The 21,894-nt window shown below is 33.3% G+C and overlaps 1 protein-coding gene across 14 annotated transcripts in view; it reads left to right on the top strand.

Moving 5' to 3' along the window:
• GTDC1 (glycosyltransferase like domain containing 1) overlaps nucleotides 1-21,894 on the top strand; it is a 671,515-nt gene that overhangs the window by 173,861 nt on the left and 475,760 nt on the right. For all 14 annotated transcript variants that reach the window (XM_074215094.1, XM_074215098.1, XM_074215096.1 and 11 more), the window contains 2 exons: nucleotides 6,706-6,759; nucleotides 9,793-9,996. In XM_074215094.1, the coding sequence (XP_074071195.1) occupies nucleotides 9,818-9,996 (179 nt within the window). In that variant the 5' untranslated portion in view covers nucleotides 6,706-6,759; nucleotides 9,793-9,817. The remainder of the gene's footprint in view (nucleotides 1-6,705; nucleotides 6,760-9,792; nucleotides 9,997-21,894) is intronic.

The following is a 21,894-nucleotide window of genomic DNA, read 5'->3' as shown; positions in this document are numbered from 1 at the left end:
TATTATTATTATTATTATTGTTATTATTATTGTTATTGTTGTTGTTGTTGTTATTGCTATTATTATTGTTGTTGTTATTATTATTATTATTATTAACATTCCCATTTCAAATAGAAGGAACCTGAATCTGAGAGAGAGTATCCCAGGGATAGATAATTAGGAAATGTCTAAGCAGTATTTGAATTCAGATCTTTATGATTTCCAAGTATAACACTATTTACCTGTCTCTTAACTGTATGTATTGATTGATGACAGTCGTGGTTTATTTTCTAGAGAGTATGAATCTAACCTGGCTTTGCCATTTATTCCTACTCTGACCATAGACAAATAGCATAATTTCTCAGGGCTTTAGTTTCTTCATTTGTACAGTGAAGGATTTGGATTAGATAGCTATTAAAATCTTTTCTATCTCTTAAAGATATTGCAGGTGATTTTCAAAAGTCATTATTAGTCCATCTGGCAATTAACTTTACCAGTCAGACTGTATTTTCTAGTGCTGCTTTCCATCTATATTTTGTTCTGTTGATTCTCACATCACTAGATTAAGATAATACTTTTGAATGTAGAAAATAAATATATTTCCCACAAACTATGATTTTCATGTATACAGTCAAAAAGAGAACAGAAAGGAGAAATAGAATATAGCAAATGGATCCACTTCTACCTTTCATTTAGGCATAGTGCTTGAATTGTTTCATTTCTGAATAATATGAATGGGCACTTAATTTTAGTTAGAACAAATTAATTTCTTTTCCTGATTTCTCTCTTTTCAGTTTTATTTAGTATTCCTTGGTTTCCCATTGCTTTAATAGCACATGAAATAATAATAATAAACTTACAACACTGTAGAATATTAATCATTTTGAAGTGCTTTTCAACACTAGGTAAAATTGTTTCATTTACTTCTTTTTAGTTTGAAATCACTAATAGAATTAACAAAATGATGACTATGCTAAAAAAAGAAATTGAATGTAATAGAGATATTTGTTTCTTGGAATCAGAAATGAAACTCATAAATGAACTGAATATTAGCTTAATTAGTAATTCATACTTATATAACCTTAAGGATTGCAAAAGTCTTTCACTTGTCTTGTTTAATCCCCACAATTTCTTGCATTGGTAAGGCTATTATATTTATTTGTATAAGAAATACTTTTTTATGGATTAAGATATTTAGGCAAGGAGCAGTTAGGTGAATTGATATCATTAAGTAGTTCTGGTTCTTTTGGTTCTAATTTGGTTGTTTTTTTCACTATACTAGTTTATCCCTAATTTTTTTTTTTTTTTTAGATTTTCTAAGGCAATGGGGTTAAGTGGCTTGCCCAAGGCCACATAGCTAGGTAATTATTAAGTGTCTGAGGCCGGATTTGAACTCAGGTACTCCTGACTCCAAGGCCAGTACTCTATCCACTGCACCACCTAGCCACCCCTATCCCTAATTTTTTAAATAAACATTGATAGCTATTTTTACTTCTTACTGGATGCTCCTATACCTGGAATGCTTTCCACTCTGCCTCTTAACATCCCTGGCTACTTCTCCTAAGATTCATCTCAAACATCTCTTCTGCAGGAGGCTTTCCCTGATCCCTGGTCCCTGGAAACCCCCCCACCCCTTATGGTTAGTTTCTGTTTATGCTGTATGGTTCTTATGTGACCTAATTATTTATAGCTTGTCTTCTCTCACAATATGTAAACCCTGTGAAGCTAGGAACTATTTCTGTGTTTTTTGCCTTTGTATTCTCAGTGCTTAGCAGTGTATGGTACATAGTTAAGCTTAATAAATGGATTATTGTTGATTGACTGGTCATGTAGATTACATGATTATGAGGGATGTAGCTTTTTATAGTTTTATGAGGAATTAATCATCTTTGAAAGTAAAAAGTGAGTGATGTTATAGTGATAGCTGGCAGTTCAACCTTTTTTTGTCCTATTAATACAATAAATGGCATTTAGAAATAACCATACCTTTTAAAACAAAAAGTTGTCTCAAATAAACACACTCTGATAGATTGATCAGAGATTGTTATGAAAAGTTAAATGGACATATGAATATTTAATTTCATAAGAGATAAAATGTGATTTTTAAAAAAGCAAAGCAAAATAGGAATTAGGAAAAGTTTATTTTCAAATTATTTTCATTAGTCTGCCAAGTGGTATGGAATTTATCTAATCAAACTTTTGGTGTGCAATATGAATCTTCAGTTCTTAGTCACCACAGCAGGAAGCTTGAGTCAGAATCTAAGAAAGTAGACTTCACATTGCCATACAGCCAGCTTTCAGGTAGAGAAACCAGGTTGTAGGTCATCAAAATAAGAATCTCTTAAATAAGAAATTAAGATTATGTTTCCCTCAAGGTACCAGTTATATATGGTTCTATATGCATTCAAGAATGATTAAATATTTTAACACTTGGTTTAAATAATGTTATAGGCCACTTTATTTTGACTCCTAGATTTAGAACTGGAAGAAACCTCAGAATCTCTCTAGTCCAGCCTTTCTCATGAGGTCCTCAGAGGGGGAAATTTTTTGTCTAAAGTCATATCAGGATTTGAAACCATTTTTTCTGACTCCAGAACTGATACATAAACAATTTAAACCAATAACGAAGATTGGCTAGCTCCTTCATTTACATTCAGAAAGCTTTATATCATTGAATTCAATGTTAATACTGCAGTCTTATAATTTCTAAGGTGTAAAACCAAATCCTTAAATGTTAGATTGAGACCCAATGAGTTCAGTTAGATTTTCTACATGCCTGCATTTTACTTAAAAAATTGTGTTTGATATGAAAAAATTAAAGGCTAAAGTGAATGTATTGCTTCAAGAGAATTGATTTTCTTTAAGCAAAATATATGCTGTAGGCTAATTTTTCTCCAAATATTAATTAGCAAACATTTATGATATCCCTAGTTTTTTTTTTCCTCTGGGCTCTGTTTTATGTCCTGAAGATATATAGACAAAAATGCCCATGCTCTCCAGGAGCTTACATCCTTTTCCTTTTCCTGAGACAATATGAACCTATATGAATATAAGAGCAAAATAAGACAGATTAAGGAAGGAGGGTATTAGGAGGAAATGAGATTCAGGAAAAGCTTTATTTGGAAGGTGGTGCCTGAACTGAAATGAAAGAAAGGCTTCTAAGAGTTTTGAGGTATGGGACAATTTAAGGAGTCATTGGTGACCCTAAGCTTGGTATTTAGCTGAAACTAGCTTGGTATCTAGCACAAACCCTTTACCTTTTAAATAAAACTTAGGAATTTCTAATGATATTCAGTGGTTCAGGTATATCTCAACTGGGGGATTCCCTGATGAATCATTAAAGTAAGTGAGTAGGCAGGAAGGTAATGCTAACCTTTTTCGATTTGTCTCCATTTCACCACACTGTGTTGTTGGTAGTTTTTTAAATAGAACTTGTGTGGGGCGGCGGTGGTGGTGGTGGTAGTGGTGGTGGTGGTGGTAGTGGATTGAGATGCAAGGGTGGAGGAGAGGTGGGGAGAAAGAAATAGGAGGAAAAAACACAAAATGCCTCTAATCAATTGAAACATCTTGCTCAAATTTTACTTAAGTTGAAGACATCAATAGATGAAATTATTGGCTTAGATCCATTGCCTATCTTACCAAAGGCTATGCATATGCAAACAAGATTGTATATTTTTCTAAAGGGATTTGACTTTTTAAGAGGTTGAATGATCTGTGGATAAGACTGTAGAATCAATTTCTCATATGTGTGGGATTGTTTAACCGTTAATACTATCATTACTGAAACTGTATACCTTCCTACATCTGATAGCAACAGTGTATCTATGGAATATATTAATACATTTATACCTTTGATTTTAAATTATTTGATTGGAAAAATATTTGAAGATTCAAGGTAATTTTCATTGCTTGGCTAGACATCATGAGGGATGCAGATTGTTCTAAAAATCACATGAATATATTTATACTCTTATATTTTCTGTAATTGATAAATTATAATCTTATACCTGATTTTATCAAAATGAAGCAGTTTTTAAAAATGATTATTATTTGACATGTAGACAAATAAAATATTATACATATGGTATTTGCATATATGTCTAGAAAATAAATAAATTGGACCAAATCTAAAATGAACCCAGGCAAAATGCATAAGAGAAATAAAAGGTTAAAAAAAAATCCACAGGTATAGGACATCATGCTACTGCTCTTTTCCTCTGATTTATATGACATAATTTTTAAGTGAACAGAGTCTAAAGACAAAAATTTGCATGTTGGTTAAAGTTAAAATTTTTATTCTATTCTTACTTTAATACTTTAGACAACTGAAACCAACTCCATTAGAAAGCAGATTTTGAAATACACATTTAATTGGTCTAATGAGAATCTTTCTAAAATGTTTTATGATTGCATTTGTTGATAATCATAGAGGTCAGAGGTAGAAGGGACATAAGAGAGTTCATCTCAACCATTTTGAGATATGGGCAAAATGGGTTCTCAGAGATCATTCTAATGGTTTACTAATCTGGAAAAACTGAGGGTGTGGGCCCAGTAACATCATCTGTTTAAGTTAATTTGGAGAGGCTTATCACCTGGAAATTGGCCATCAGGTAAAGTGATTTGTAAAGCTATCTATGGAAGGAAAGGAAAATATTGGTAGAGTGAGTATTCACACTAATGACATCATAGATCTTTTGGAGAAATATTTTAAATACGTTTAAAAAGTTAGTTTATTGTTGGATATCTTGGATGGCTACTTTAATTTTCATTTGAAACACAAAATAGCCTTAGTGTTTGTTTTTTTGTTTGTTTGTTTTTTGCCTATAGCAGTCTCCAGAGTTTCATTCCTTTCTTATGGGCAAGGACAGTGTTTGGTTTTTTAGCCCCAGTACTTATCAAAGTTTTTATTGTTTGCCTGTCTCAAAGAGTTCCATGACATCAGAGAGATGATACCTTGACATATAAGTGAATTGTGTATTTAAGTGAGGGAAATCTGTGCAAAGTCACCAGCCTTACTTTCTTCCTTGGAGTTTTCTATCCAGTGGCACAATATAGATCAAGACAACTGGAGATGACCTCAATAATAACTGCTTATTGACTAAATTACTTTTCTAGAAATAGACAAGCTAGGAGAATTCTATGTTGGTACTCTTCAGTGTCTTATCAGTTGTAAACTTGGCAGCTGGGTGGCAGTGGGTAAGACCTGAGTACATATCCAGCCTCAGGCACTTACTAGTTGTGTGACTCTGTAAGTCACTTAATATGCCTTCCTCAGTTTCCTCAACTATAACAATAGATTTCCAATCCAATAAACATTTATTAAGTGCCAGGGAATACATTGAATAAAACAGAAAAACAGTCTCTGTCATTTAAGGATGATATCTACAGGGAGGAAACAATGCAAAAAAGAGGCAGGAAAGCTGGGGAAGAGGTGAATCATCAAACATTTTGTTCCAAGGAGCTGAAACCAGATGAGCAGCAGATGCAAAATTGAGTAGACTGAGTATTGTTTCTGCCCTCTATTAAGGAATGTATTGGGAGGAGTTTGGTCCTCCTCCCTCTAACCCTCCAATCAGAGAAGGAGCGGAAGGGAGGAACTAATATCAATCAAAGCTTGCATTAGCAAAGTGATGAGTTTATCCTTGGAAAGGTAGCTTGTTCCTTGGAGCTTGAAGCCAGTCCAAGCAGCAGATTCAAAGTAGAGTATTTCACTGTTGCCTCTTAGGGGTGTTGTGAAAATCAAATGTGATAATATGTGTAGTCTTTATATTTGTAGGTACAGTGTAAGCGCTTAATATGTGATTGCTTCCTATAAACTATATTTGTATTATAACCTCTTTTAACATATATTGGTTTAGCAACTGTGCATTGCCTTTTGATAGAGAAGGATCAGAAAACTGGGTTTATTATTAAATAATATTAATTTATAACCCTATAATTTTAACTGTATATTTGATATTTTGGCATGAAATCTTGATAGGTCCTTTCTTCCTATAATCCTCTTCTTGGTAGGCAGCTATGTAATACAGTTGATAAGAAGGCTGGGTCTTGAAGTCAGAAAGACTCTTCTTTCTGAGTTCAAATTTTATCTCAGATACTTATTGGCTGTGTGTGACCCTGGCCAGGTCATTTAACCGTATTTACTTCAGTTTTTTAATCTGTAAAATGAGCTGAAAAAGGAAATGGCAAACCACCCTAGTATCTTTATCACGAAAACCCCCAAATGGTTTCATGAAAGGTCTGATGTGACTGAACATCACAGACAATTTTTCTATGTAGGAGACTGATTTCCCTTAAAATGCAATTGTTAAGGGGCTCCCTCTCTTGTTTTGCTGCTAGTCTTAGAGATTTTCTATTCGTAATTAATTCAAGGGACCCTTCCTTTTCCAATTCTCTGTGGTACTGAAGTCTATTGGGAATAAGCCTAGGAATGACATTAGCTATAGATAATTGTAGTTTCATCAGCCTGTATCACTTTTGAAAGTTGTTTTTCTATGAAAATTGCTATTAGGGTCCCAAAATTCTATTTAAATAAAATATTGCCATTTAAATCCATCTATAACACAATTTCTAGATTCTGGCTAATTGCCAATTTATTTCAAATATTTTTTGATACAAAATATTTATAGTATGATTAAAGTGTTCAATTATTCTCTTTGAGGGTTTTGTAATGAATCTTGCTTTACTCTTTTGTCTTCAGTATAACAACAATTTCTTTTCTTTCAGGTTATACTTTAAGAAAACTGGGAGAGAAAAATACATGCCTTTTTAACAGAATCTGTAAGTCATGAACCATGTACCCCTAGGTTATTCTTATAGCCACAAAATAGCTTGGGCAAGTTTGCATGATGTAAAGTCATTAGGTTGAGTTTTCAGAGGAGCTAGAACTTGATGACATCTACTAGAAGTATCAAAATCCAGGATCTTCTATGGTCCATTATCTTCAAATTATAGTATTGTAGACTTAACCTTACCTTCTTCACCCCACCTCCCAAGTTTTCAGTTCTGTATCTCCTATAACCACAGCCTTGATAACTATAAAACATAGAATGAAAATAAAGAGAAAAATATGACAAGACTGTGTAATATTTATATAATTTATATAATAATACTTTATATATACTTATATAATAATTTATAATAGTTTATATAATTTATATAATATTTATATAATCCTACATACATATATATTCACACACACACACACACACACACATGCGAAACATGGTGAGCCCATTTTCGGAGATGCCTTTCAAAGGCTATTTTACCTTTGAAGACTATTCTGGGCATATATAGAATGATGTGGTTAGGTCAAAGGAAATAAAAGTTAGATTACAGATAACAGTAAGGTGTGCATGTAAGCAGTTTGCAAAGTAAATCTAAGCTTTTTTTTTAACCTATTTTGAAAGGTGTGGTATGATTTCCAAAAATATCTTCAGTTCACATCTTTAAACATTATTTTATAAGATTTTTCTCTCACTCACATATCAGTAATATCAATTTAACTTTTGAAAGGAGACTACCTTTAACAGTACTAATAACTCCCTTCACTTCCCCCCCCCCCAAGGCATTTGAAATGCCAGCTCAAAAATTCCTTGTTGACCCTAGAAAGGGAATGGTTGAGTCATAGACTCCCTGTCATTTCAAGGACTTGGAGTACTTATGGCCAGTGACTGTGTCCACTGGCATTTGCAATGGGGAAAATGAGAAAGCAGGTAACTTAAGACCTTGAAATGCCAGGAGCTAAGGGCCCAACACTCCCTTCCTCATTCACACCTTATCCAAATAATAGGTTGACAGGATATCTGTCAACAACCTCACCTGCAACTCCATTTCTCCCCACTTCCTGAAAAAGTATGCTTCTGTTTTCTAATGTTCTTTCCTCTTCTTGTACACTTAAGATAATGAAATGATAAAATTGTGATTAAAAAAATTTTAATTACCCTAAGTAATATTGAAAATATCAAAGAACTTTCTTAAAGATACTTTTAGAATTTTGAATACCTGATTTTTTCAAATACATAATAAAGATGAAAAATACTCTGACTTTCATTTTAATACTGAGATTACCCCCAAAACTTTTAACAGTGATATGAATGGTAGTCTCTGACAGCCATTGTCCATTGTCCAAACAAGGTAAAGTTCAACATTTATTACTAAAGAACTTTATCAAATTATTCCATATATTATATTTATTTAATAAAATTATTTAAAAACTTAACATGAATGTATTTAAAAATATTTAGTGACACAAAACACTTTTACAAAGTATTTTTATTCAGAATGCTGCTTTGCAGTATTTTAGTTTATTCCTATAATTTTATTAGTACAGTGAGTTCCACTGGCATTCCTTATAGGCATGTTTATATCTTAGAATTTTTGTGTTGAAACCTAAGAGATTGACAACCTTGCCATTGATCACATAGTTGGGATTTTTCAGTTATACTTGAACTCAGTTCTTCCTAACTTCAAGTCACTGATTCTACCTTATTGTATGTAGCGCATTGCCATTTATTTTCCCTTATAACAAAGAGTATAATATAATTCCAGATTTATATATAACATTTGTACCTCAAGCAAATTTTATTTTGTTTTATTTGTTTTGGTAATTCAGTTTAAAAAGGTAGAAAAAAACTTTATCAAGAAAGAAAAAAAATAATCATTCTACTATAATGAATTTTTTTTCAGTTTTTTAATCACACTTAGATATTCTTTCTTGTTCACAATGATTTAAAGAAAACAGTAGAAAATTTGCTAATTACTAGACAGATAAGCGCTTCCCCAGTTGTTTTCATTTATCTACTTCAGGTGGTGCTATTTCTTAAGTACTTTTTTTTTAAGGAGTAGGATTTTTTTTTTTTTGCTAAGAAAACCCCAAATGGGGTCATGAAGAGTTTGACAAGACTAAAAATGACTCAACGAACACCAACAACAAAACAATAGGGCAGTTGGATACAATATCTTAAGAAAGGATGTCTAAAAATTTACTGTTAGTGAAGGGATGGAATTTAATTGTACCATGATAACTTCACTTGAAACTGGTTTTCTTTCATATATCCTTTCATGGGTGCCATGTAAAGAAATCGATGCAAAAATTATCTTGGATGGTTAAAATTCAGGTGGTAGTTCTTAGACAAATAGATTCATTGATGGTCTAGAACAGTGGTGTCAAATAGGAATGAGGATCACAAAGCCATACATAAAAATCCTTAGGGAGCTCATGTTGAGTTACAAAAAACCACATTTTGGTATTATTTATGTTATACTGAATTTTCATTTCTTTTGTTAAATATTTCCCCATCATATTGTGATCTGGTTTTGGTCACTCTGGAATGCTGTGGTTTGTGTCCAGTGTATTTGATCCTTGCTCTAGAACCATTCAGGTCAAAGAAGGACTTGTAAGTTAATGAATAGAAAAATTATAATTGTGAAAAGAATCACCAAAGTTAAAGACATTAAATGTGTTTTAGGAGAAAAAAAGTAAATAGAAGTAAAGGAAGTGATATTAGTGTACCAAAATAACAGAATTTGAAAGGAAAATTTATTGGTGAAATGTAATTTAGAGAAAAAAATAAAGAATATTAATCTATATTTTAATTGAGGAGAGATCATGAAATTACATATTTAATCTTTATCAGGGCTAGAAAAACCCTTAAAAATGTAAAATTTGTTTTATTAAATAAACCATTCAAGTTTATGAAAAATATTTAAGTAGCTTTTATAATTATGAATATGAAAAATATTTGTGGTATTTGGTTTTATTCACTATAGCTTAGAAATTAATCAGATTTTTTTTTCTCTTTGAATTTTTAGACATCTTGAAGATTTGACAAAGTCAATGAGTACTCTTATCATTGAAGCTTTTTATGGAGGATCCCATAAACAACTGGTCGATCTCTTACAAGAAGACATAGAAGACTGTGTGCTTTATACTCTCCCTGCAAAGAAATGGCATTGGAGAGCACGAACATCTGCCTTGTATTTTGCCCAAAATGTTCCAGTTAGTGATAATTACAGGTAAAGTGAGTTAGGGATGCTTCTGATTTGGGACTTGCCTAGTGATTATATTGAACACATTGATTTTGTGTTGACTTCATATTACTTTTTAGTTAAATACCTTTTAACTGCATTTCTTGACATAGTGAGTTTTATGTTGATTTTTTATGATTGATTGCTGAAGATGCCAGCTTACTGCAAAAATGTTGCAGTGTTTCAATGAGATCTTCTAAAAGAGGGCGTTTCTCCTACACTCCCTTAAACCATTTTGTTATGTCCATTATTTGGCGAGGCCCTTTTCAGAATCATCATAGAATCATCATTGATTCTTAATTTTCTTTATTGACAAGAATTGTTGCTTAGACAGAGACATGCATTTTGCTCAGGCAGACACAGAAATTTATTGAGATGATAAATAGGGTCCCTAATGGAAGAAGAGTCATACGATCAGATATGGAAGGAAAAAGAGGTGAAATACCAGTGATGATGATTGAATGGGACATAGTAGCTTTTTTTCCCCCATACTCTTTGTATTAGTGTCCTTTTGCCTCCTTTCCCTCATGATGGAGTAGTTGTATGAGGGATAGAGAGGAAGGCATATGGGAATGGAGGGGGGTGGGGGGGCAGGCATCCCTTTTGCTGTCATTTACACCTTGATTGAAAAACCATCAATTTAAGTTATATTAAAAAAGAACAATCTTATATAGTACCTACTATGTTTCAGGTACTGTTTTACAATATTATCTCTTTTGATCCTCAAAACAACCCTGGGATTATTATTCCCATTTTATGCATGATAAACTGAGGCAGATAGAGTTAAATACTGGTCACACAGCTAGTATGTGTCTGAGGTCACTTTGAACTCAACTTTTCCTGATTAGAGGGCCAAAGCTTTATCCATTGTACCAGATCCTTATATCCATGATTGTTGAGCTATATGAAGAAACTTCCATTTCTCAGGCTGTGTCCCTCTCTGTCTATCCAAACCATTCAGCATTCATCCAGAAAAAAGTTGTAATTAGTAGGCAAAAAAGCCTACTGTAACAGGCACTGGGGCTATACATAGGAAAAATAGGCAAAAAAAAAAAAGAGTACTTGATCTCAAGAAACTTAAATTCTTCAGAGGAGAAATAGTATATTTCAAGATAAGTAAAGTGCAAAATACAAGGTCTCAGTGCATTTTTAATAAGCTTCTGTAACTTAAAACTTCAAAAATATCACTTTTGGGATGCCTTGTATATGTAAAATAATTTGAGGGTCTATGAACTTAATAGATCAGAACATGCCCATGTGTATGTGAGAGGTTATAGTAATTGAGCTCAGTATTTAAGGAAGGAAATAATTATAAAGAGAAAATATGATACACAGGGATCATCAGTAGGAAAAGAAATTAATTATTAATAGTAATAAATTCATATTGCTAAGGACTTTGATTGGGAAAGATTTGAAGAATTGAACATAAAATGAACTGCTTGCTTCCAAATGCCACAATTCAGAATTACTTATTTTGATTGCAGTTGTCAAGAGGGCGCACTTTATTCACAAGGCAGTGAAACTTTAAACAAGTATATCAAGTAGAAGCAATTTTTTAATTGACAATAATGACAAAGTAGTTTACTTAAGGCGGAGATAGGGAGTAAAAAAAACTCAGCATTTTCAAGACCCTATTATAATATATTACTTAAGCTGAAGTTATACAGTAGAGTTAATTTTGTGATACATCTTCATTTAACTTTACAACTGTATATAACAGCAATTCAGCAGAGATTCAAACATCAACATTCATCTTTTCTATGCCTGTGTGCTTCCATTTTGAATATTCTAAATAAAGTTATTGTAATAAAATATACACATATGCACTGAAACCTATGCACATATATAAACACATATATGTATATTGTATGTTTACAATGTATATGTGTATTTATGAATGTATATGTGTAGGTGTTTGTATATACACACCTATATAATTGCTCTTGGGCTTGGAATGTGTGTTTTGCATTGCTCTCCCTCTGAAGCAGAATTATTTTGTAGGAGTATTTAAAACAAACTGTTGGTCACTTTCTCTTATATTAAAAACCTCATCTCCAGTGCTCCCTGTTCTTCAAGGTCAACAGCTCAAGCTGTTCAGCATTAGCTATATTAAACTAATAAGACATCACTCCAAGACATATACCTCATTAGTTTAACTTATAGTTACAATGACCTGAGATAACTTAGTTCCAATCTGTCAACTAGTCACCATCATGGGCAGTGGGGGATAAGGAATAATAGCCACTTAAAAGTGTGGACTAAGTTAGCAGACCTACTGATGTGCAAGGTTACCACCTTTGCTTACAGCTGTTAAATTGGAGTTGAGTGGTGCATCATTTTAAAATGAAAAGTACTTTTATCACTGCCACTTATAGCATCTAATCACTTAGAGGACCTCATTGCCAAAGGCCACAAAGGTAAAGCAATAAAGAACCACGTATATCATTATTGACTGACAAAATTATTCTAAGTGAATAATGATATGACTGATAAGAGAACATCGTATGGATGTGCATCAGTTATTTTCTAGTCTATTCCCTACATTTCTATGTGTTGTTTTTAAAGGAACGTTATATAGTAAATGTATTCAAAAAGTATGTAAGTGTATCTATCGGTTCAACTAATCAAGGTTGGCTCCACTTTCTCCTGGCAGTAAGAAACATTCATCACCATTTGTGTTAGTTGTGTTTTTTCTGTTTTGTTAGAAGTTCCAGAAGATTTATCATAGTTTTGTTTTTCCAGAGAAGCAGGCAATCTTCCGACTCTTCTGTTATACTGATATTTTTTCTGGAAATGTCAAGAGATAGAAGTAAATATTTCTGAGCTTTTCTATTTTGAAGGTGAGAGAAAACACACAATTTTCTCTACTGAAATGCTGAATCCCAGGACTATGTATTACTTCTTGCTTCTCAGCAGATCATTCTTTTTCTTTTTTGAATAATATTTATTTTTTTGTAATTACATGTAAAAAGCAATTTTTAACATTCAGTAAAACAAATTTTGAGTTCCAAATCCTCTCTTTTCCTTCTTTCTCCTCTCTCCCTGATATGGTAAGCAATTTGATATAGTTTATACATGTGAAGTCATGCAGAATATTTCCATATTAGTCAAGTTGTGAAAGAAAACAGTCACCCCTCCCAGAAAAAAAAATATGAAAATCACAAACTGAAAAATAGTATGCATCAGTTCATGTAAGTCTTTCCAGGTTTTTCTAATAGCATCTCACTTTTTATTTTTCATAGTACAGTAGTATTCTATCAAAGTCATGTCTCACAGCTTGTTGAACTATTCCCCCTTTAATGGGCATCCCCTCAATTTCCAATTTGAACGGCTGCTTCTTAGCATAGCAAAGGCTGTTTTGCAGGTTTTATTGTAGTTTTGATCTGAAACAACCACTCTTATTTTGAGAAGCAATGTGAGGTAGGACATGTGTACTGGTTTTGGGGTCAGAGGTTCTGTGTTCAAATCCTGGTTCTGCCATTTTCACTCTATGTGATCTGACTTAATTTTTCTAGACCTCAGTTTCCTATTCTGCAAAATGAGGTGGTAGACCAGTTGACCTTTGACATCCCTGAAGTTCAAAGTCTATGATGAGGGTGGCTAGGTGGCACAGTGGATAGAGCACCGACCCTGGAGTCAGGAGTACCTGAGTTCAAATCTGGGCTCAGACACTTAATAATTACCTAGCTGTGTGGTCTTGGGCAAGCCACTTAACCCCATTGCCTTGCAAAAAAACAAAACAAAACCAAAGTCTGTGATGCTGTGAGTGAAAAATCAGTTTTCTTCCATGACAACTTTCATCTACTATATCTTAGTTTCTCTATGAAGTATTGGCATCATTATCATTAAGCATTATATATATTTGTTATTATTTTCATCATTATCATATTTTTCCCCTTTTTCTCAGTGCCTTTCATTGTAGGCATGAAATAGCCACTTCGATGTTTGTTCAATTGAATCTTGTCATGGTTTTTCGATCATATCCTAAGTGTGAGAATGTTGTCTTTTTTTTCTTTAAGTTAAGTAAAAGTTCATTGGAGCAATTGAAGTGTAAAATGATTTATTAGATAAATTTTGAATACCAAAAGTCTTTTCTGTTATAACTTGCCAATTTTTGTACAGTTAACCTAACCCAATCATCTACAAAAGATTCCCTCCTAGAGAGAAGGTATAATATATTAAAAAGATGGAATTAATGGGTGACAAAGGAATGTACTAAAAGAAGGGAAAGAAAAGGTAGAATGGGGTAAGTTATTTCATATAAAAGAGGCAAATCAAAATCAAAAGCTTTTTCAATGGAGTGGAAGCGGGGGAAGTGAGGGGGATTGAATGAACCTTCATTCTCTTTGGAAGTGGCTCAGAGAAGAAATAACATACATGCTTATTTGGATATAGAAATCTGTCTTTCCCTAGAAGAAAAAAGGAGAGAGAAGGGATGGGTGAAAGGGACAGGGGGAGGAGAGAGGTGGTGTAGGTGATAGAAGAGAGAGTAGATCATGGGAGAGGGTAGTCAGATACAACACATTTTTGAGAGACAGAGTTAAAGATGAGAGAGAATAGAATAAATGGGAGTGGGGAGGAATAGGAAGGAAGGAGCGAAATATGGATAGCAATAGCAATTGTGGGAGAAAAAAATTTAAAGCAGTTTCTCTGATGGACTTATGAGGAAGAATACTATCCATCCCAAACAAAGAGCTGATGGCGTCTGAATATAGACTGAAGCATGTTTTTTTTCCTCACTTTATTTTTGTTTTTGAGGTTTCTCTTTCTTTGTGGGGGGGGGTTGATGTTTACTTATACAACATAACTATTATATTAATGTGTTTAATGGCTACACATTTTTAACCTACATCAAGTAACTTGCTTTTTTAATGGGAGGAATGGGGTGGGAGGAAGGGAGAATTTGCAACTCAAGGTTTTGGAAGTAAATGTTGAAAGTTGCTTTTTAAGGTAACTGGAATAAAATTTTTTTAAATAAAATAAAGATAAATTAAAAGAAAAGAAAATAAACTTTATAAATAAAAAGATTCCCATAAAATTAAATTCTTATAAAGTATGCTAGTGTCAAATGACATTTATTATGACTTTTACTTGGGATTGTATAGATAAATCAATAAGTGATTTTTGGTGGTCCCTATTTGATATGTAGTTATTATGGACACAATTATAATCAAATATAATACATATAGCTGAATTAATAACAAAGGATGTACTTTTCTTCACATTCTCAATAGTAAGGGAAATGGTAAAATTTCACCATTTTAATTTTTTAACACCATAAAATAGTGTTCGGGAGAATTATTTTATAAAAATTCTAATCAGGAGGTGGCACAATGGATAGAGCAGTGGCCCTGGAAGTCAGGGGGACCTGAGTTCAGATTCAGCCTCAGTCTCTTGGTAATTGCCTAGAGCTGTGTGACTTTGGGCAAGTCACTTAACCCCATTGCCTAAAATAAATTTTAAAAAGTTAAAAAAAATTCTAATCAGGGAAAGTTAAGATATAGTCTCTTTTTTATTGTATCTTATAGTTTAGAAAAAAAAGGAGTAAGTAGATGAAATAGTCTTCAGAGCAGTGTGTCAGAGGATGAGAAAACTGAAATGAGATAACATTTTATGAAACAATAGGGAAATCCATTTTTACTGAAGAAGCATTAGCCATTGCGAGTCAACTGCAAGATAAAGTTGTGGCTTCTCTATTCTTAAAAGCCTTTAAAAATAACATAAATTCTGTGTTATATATAGAGACATGCTTACAGGAAACATGAGTTATACTAAGATAAGCTCTCCTGCTCTTTTGGGCTATATGACCCTGAAATGTTTTAATTTCTCCTTAATGAAAATCACAAAGTTTGTGTACCCCAAAACATTGTTATTTCTTTGTATTTTGCACTTTGGAGGCTGGCTTTTAATTAAGCGACTTATTGGTTCTTATCTCTGGCTACCTCCCATGTATGGAATTTGCTTACTCCTTGCCTCTTTATCATAGAATGAATCTCTTTTCTTCCTTCAAGACTCAGCTCAAGTACCACCTTTGTCCTGTCTTTTTTTAATTGTCACTTTTATTTTCTCCCTTTCTCCTCGTATTTATTCTCTTTACATCTATTCTATATGTATTTGTGGCCTCTGTTGAAATATTAAGTTCTTGGAAACAGGTATTATTTCATTTATTTTATTTGTATCTCTAGCCTCTATCATAGTTCTTGACCCAAAGAAAAAATAAATGCTTGTTGATGTATTGATTGAAATAGCCTGTGCAATGGTACCTTTTTCTTATAGGGAATTCCCTTGGGCTGAATGTAAATGAAGGACTTTTCCGCATTCTAGGAAGTTCAGAGCTCTTCATGTTCTTTCTTTCCTATTCTTCCAAGAAAAGATGATGCTAGGATATGGTTTTGTGTATGTATGTATGTATGTATGTATGTACCTGTGTGCACCAAGGTCCCATATTCAGAGTGGCATATCACTGCTGTGCACTCCTATTTAAAAAAAAAAACAAATACATTTCTAGTTCTATGAAGATAGTATGTAAATGTTCTTGATGGTTTTTAGGTGTGTAAGCAACGTTCTATAATCCCACAATGTTCTTTTGGGTAGGTGCCCATAACTTCATCATACCAACTATAGGAGAACAATCTGTATCTTGAAACAATATAAAATATAAACAATATAAAATATTGAATAATTTGAAACAGTATGAAATGAGAAAATTTTCTTCCCTCAAACTTGGGAATTCTCACTAGCAGAATCAGCTCTAGGTTTGTTAGGGACCACATGGTTAAATGAAGTTGGTCTTTTCCCTTTAGGTGTGAGAACCCCAGAACTGAGATCACTTCTGCTTAAAGGGCATAAATTATTTAACAGTTCTGTGAGCTCCATGAGTTATGCATCTTCCAAGAGGCATTTCATTGCTTAGGAGAGGGACAGCTTATTTGCTTCTCATTCCTTACTTTAACACTGAAGGATTCCTTTTTGTCTTTTGACTTTCTTTCCTCTCCTCCCCTTTTGTAGCCAGAACATCGGCTTTTGTATGCCCCTCAAGGCTCTGTACACAGTATTTTCATCTCCACACAAAGTCCCCAATGATTAAATGTATTGTTCAATTTAGCCGTCTGGACTGTTTGTTGAAAATTACACTGACCACAACACAGCAGACATACAGTAATCCCCAAAACCAAATAATCAACCACCCAGTTTTTTCCAACACATATACATACACATACACGCGCATGCACACACACATACACGCAAAAGCTAAAAGAATGGCTACATTTTTAATAACCAAAAGAAATCCTTCAATGCAGAACTGAAAATTAGAACTGTTACAGTGTTCCCTGAAGGAAGATTTCAGGGTTTTTGTTTTTGTCTGCACTTTTCTTTGCACTCTTTTGTTATTTCCTGAAAGAGGGAAAATATTCTAGGGGCAAAATAAAAGGATATGTTGCCAGAGAATGGAATTGTTAGTTTATTCTCAACACAAAGTGCTAATTTAGAAGTGTTTATACACTTAATAGCATGTGTTATGAAGTCCTTGTGATCCAAGGGGTTAAGCACTGCAACTTCAATATCTTATTTTTAATAGATTTTTTTTGGGGGGGGAAGCGTGTGTGTATGTACATGCCCACGTATATCATCTGAGATTCTATACAGCCCCCCAGGTAACTGTTCATATGGATAAAAGATATTATTTGTAACAGACTCTGGCCCTTAAAATACCTCTAGGGTAAATGTTCAAGCATATTTACCCTTTGAAATTTGACAACTATATTTTAAAAGACAAACTGTATGTTTATTACACTTTTAGAAAGAACAAAATATCATTATTTTTAATGAATGGAATAGTGAAAAAAATGACAAGTCAGAAATGAATATAAAATGTACTGTTCTATAAAAGATCCCTAGAAGTATAATAAGGGTCTGCATCATTTTGCTTTTCTAAGTAGCATGTTTATTCTTGACATCTTATTACTAAAACTGGTAGTCAGATCTGCAGTGTTTCTAATAGTATTTTAAGATATAGAATTATATGTATCTGTCACAGGCCAAAGAGAATACCAGCTTATGTCCAAAACATGAATTATTTCTGTTTGTTACCATATTAAGGGGGAAAATTAACCATTCAATTTTAATAAATTAAATTAGATTTCTATTAATGTAATTTAGATTCAGAAACTTTTACATTTCAATCCTTCACAAATATCAGGAGTATTGTGCTTGATTTTTGCTGTCTAGGGACTTAAAATCTAGGTAAGCATAATATAACCAAATTACCTCCCAAAATAATTAGATAATGCTAGGTGACATTCTGGTATTTAAGAGATGGGATAGAGAAATCAGTGTGCACTCAAACACAGGAAATTTTCATGAAGTAGGTAGAATTTGAGTATGGCATTAAAGAATAAAAGTAATTTCTATAGATAAAGATAGAAGTTGGCATTCCAGTTGGGATAAATACTTGGAATTTGATATTTGTCTGATGTTTCCAGTATAGTCAGTGGGATTTCTAGATCAGAATAGGTTTTTGTTTTTAGAAGATAGTAGGAAAGAAGGCTGGTGAGATTATATTATAGGGTTCCCATTAAATTCTTGAAGCATGGGGAAAATTTTTTCCTCTTGTCTTTGTATCCATAGCACCTAACACATCACCTTGCTCTCCAGATTTTTAATAGATATTGGATTGTATGGGTTGGAAAGCTAGGCAGAAATTTATCTCTGTGTTTCTTTGGCAGAGAAGGGAGAACAGTGATGAAAATAATGTTGTTGACTGAATAATAAACCAACTGCAACATACAGAAAGATTTGGAGGAGACCAAATAGAAATTAGGTGTAAAGTGATGATAACTAAACTAGAGTGGTGAACGTCAGGAAAAAGAGATGGATCCTTGAGTCATGCTGGAGAAATAATCAGTTCCTATTTTATATCTATAGGAGATGGGTGTTTGACTTTTCCAACTAGAAGAGATTGTGTAGACTAATCATGTTGGTTTATAGTCAGCTAATGATATTTTTAGCAACTGTGTGTTATGGTGAAAAATTGTAATGAGATGTGTGGTAGAAGAATGGCTGAAGAAATTGTGGGGTATAAATGTTATAGGATACTATTCATTACAGAGTTGATGGATTTAGGGTGTTGAATGGGGGGAGCTACATAGTACAGTGGATAACTCACTGGGCTGGGAATCAGGAAAACTGTTCTTTATGTGTTCAAATCTGACCTCAGACCCTTACTAGCTGTGTGACCCTGGGCAATTCACTTAACCCTGTTTGCCTCAGTTCCTCATCTGTAAAATGAATTGAAGAAAGAAATGACATACCAATCTTCTGTCTTTTCCTAGAAAATCCCCAAATGTGGTCACAGAGTCAGATGTGACTGAACAACAATGAGTCATATATGCTGTTGTATGTAGCTACTGTGAGAGAATTTATTTCACTTGACTATGCTTCCTGGTAAAATAACAATAGCAGCAGCAGGAACAACAGCAACAATTAGTTAAGATTTCTATTAATTTTCTTTTTAATTGTACGTTGTTGGGGAGAGGGGAAGTCAGTAAGGTCAATCTATTTTTGAGTTTTACCTGTTTTACCTTGTTAGAAGAGACCTCTCACAAAAGTAGACATGATCTATAAATATTTGTAATATGAAAACAATACACATCAATAAAATTTAAAAAAGAAATAAAAGTTTATAGCCAACCAGAGTAGGCCCAGCAGTATCAAATATATATCACTAGGTAATGGCAGTGCTGGTACTAGAGCAGTTTATCTAATCATCATTCTGATTTAGTAGCTGTTAGAGATGTGTGACTCAAATATGAGTAAGTTTAATTGGCACATCTAGAACGTGAAAGGGAATGAAAGGGAATGTGAAATGATTGTAGAAGGTGGTTGAAACCCCATTTTAGAAAATCTTCCAAGCTAACTAGGCCAAGAAATTTAAAACATCATAGGATTTAGAGATGGAATAAATCTTAGAAAGATTATTTAATCTTTTTTATTTAGAGCAGATTAATGACTTGTACAAGGTCATATAGTTTTTAAGTTAGTCTTACAGTCAGAATACAAGCTTGAGTCAACTGAATCTAGAATAATGAATAGCAAAAGAATCTGGACAGAAAAGACCACATGTTTTGTGTGTTAAAGTCCTCTAAATGAAGCCCATTGGAGTCCTTGGAGATAACTACTAGTCCAGCTGGGGACTACTTCCATTAGACTCCACAATGGGAAGACTCTTCAGGTTTTTGAACATAAATAAGAGTAAAATTATTTGAATGGCATTACTGTGGAATCCCCAAAGTTCATTAATCATTAATTAAATGCTGATGTAAGAAATCATGTGACTTCCTCATATTTACCCTTTAAAAAAAGATTTTTCTCATTAATTTTTTTTTACCACTGTCTTCTAGGTGACTCATATATTCTCATAAATTTTGCCATCTCTTGTGAGGTTAGATGAACCACCTATGTTGTCTTTTGTCTCAGATATTATACCTGCAATTTTTGATAGCTCCTTCCAGGTGTTGCCTTGATTTATGGCACATAGACCATGAAAGTAGAACATTTCCAAGCATCAGTAATGGGTAGAAAGTGGGGGGAGAGATACTTCTCACTTAATAAAATAATATATTTACTCAGTTCATTGGAGTAGATATTTATTAAGCACCAACTACATTTTGGGCACTCTGTAAAATCCTGTATATATGAAAACTCTCTAATCAAATTAAATCAGCGAATATTTTTTAGAACCCTTACTATGTGCCAATTACTACTAAACATTAAGGATTCAAATAGAAGCAAAAAGAATGAGACCCTGCCTTTGGGCACTTCCTCATCTTGGAACATCTGACTGCCCCTGCAACTCCTTTCCTCATTGATGGATTCTTCTTGGAACTTCATTTTTTGCTAGCATGTCCTGCTTTTCAGTTTAGTTTAGCTTAGTTTAGTTTTTTTTTTTTTTTTTTGCAAGGCAAATGGGGTTAAGTGGCTTGCCCAAGGCCACACAGCTAGGTAATTATTAAGTGTCTGAGGTCGGATTTGAACTCAGGTCCTCCTGACTCTAGGGCCAGTGCTCTATCCACTGCACCACCTAGCCGCCCCTAGCTTAGTTTAGTTTAAAAGATTTTTTCCTTTATTATTTTATTTTATTTTCCAATTACATTTAAAGATAATTTTCAACATTCAAACATTTGCAAGTTTAAGACTTTTACATTTTTCTGCTACCCTCTTTCCCATCCCCCGCCACAGTAGTGTATAATCTGATATAATTTGTATTTGTGCAATCTTCCATGTTAATCATATTGTGAAAGAGGAATTAGAACTAAGGGGAAAAACAACCATGAGAAACAAGGAATATATAAAAGAAGTTTTAAAAATGAACATATTATATGCTTTGCACTGCATATAGACTCTAGATTTCTTTCTCTGGATGTGGATGGTCATTGTCCATAACAAGTTTTTCAGGATTATCCTTGATCACTGAACCACTGAGAGGAGTTGCATCCATTATAGTTGATCATCTCACAATGTTGTTAATGTGGACAATGTTCTCTTGGTTCTGTTCACTTCAATCAGTATCAATTGATGCAAGTCTTTCCATGCTTCTCCAAAATCCGACCATTCACGAATTCTTAATAGTACTCAATAACAATCATATACCATAAGTTGTTCAGGCATTCCACAATTGATAGGCATCCCCTCAATATCCAGTTCTTTGCCATTACAAAAAGAGCTGCTACAAATATTTTTGTACTTGTGGGACCTTTTTCTCAATTTTTTTGATCTTGGCTTATTTTGTATATTGTTTTTTCATTACAATGTAAGTTCTCCCACTGAAAATAGGTAAGGAAGATTTGTAACATCATTAAAATGCAACATTAGAAAAGTAGAATTTGG

The sequence above is a fragment of the Macrotis lagotis genome, chromosome 1, assembly GCF_037893015.1.
Source record: "Macrotis lagotis isolate mMagLag1 chromosome 1, bilby.v1.9.chrom.fasta, whole genome shotgun sequence".
Classification (NCBI taxonomy): Eukaryota; Metazoa; Chordata; class Mammalia; order Peramelemorphia; family Peramelidae; genus Macrotis; species Macrotis lagotis.
This window is presented reverse-complemented; position numbering and strand designations above follow the sequence as displayed.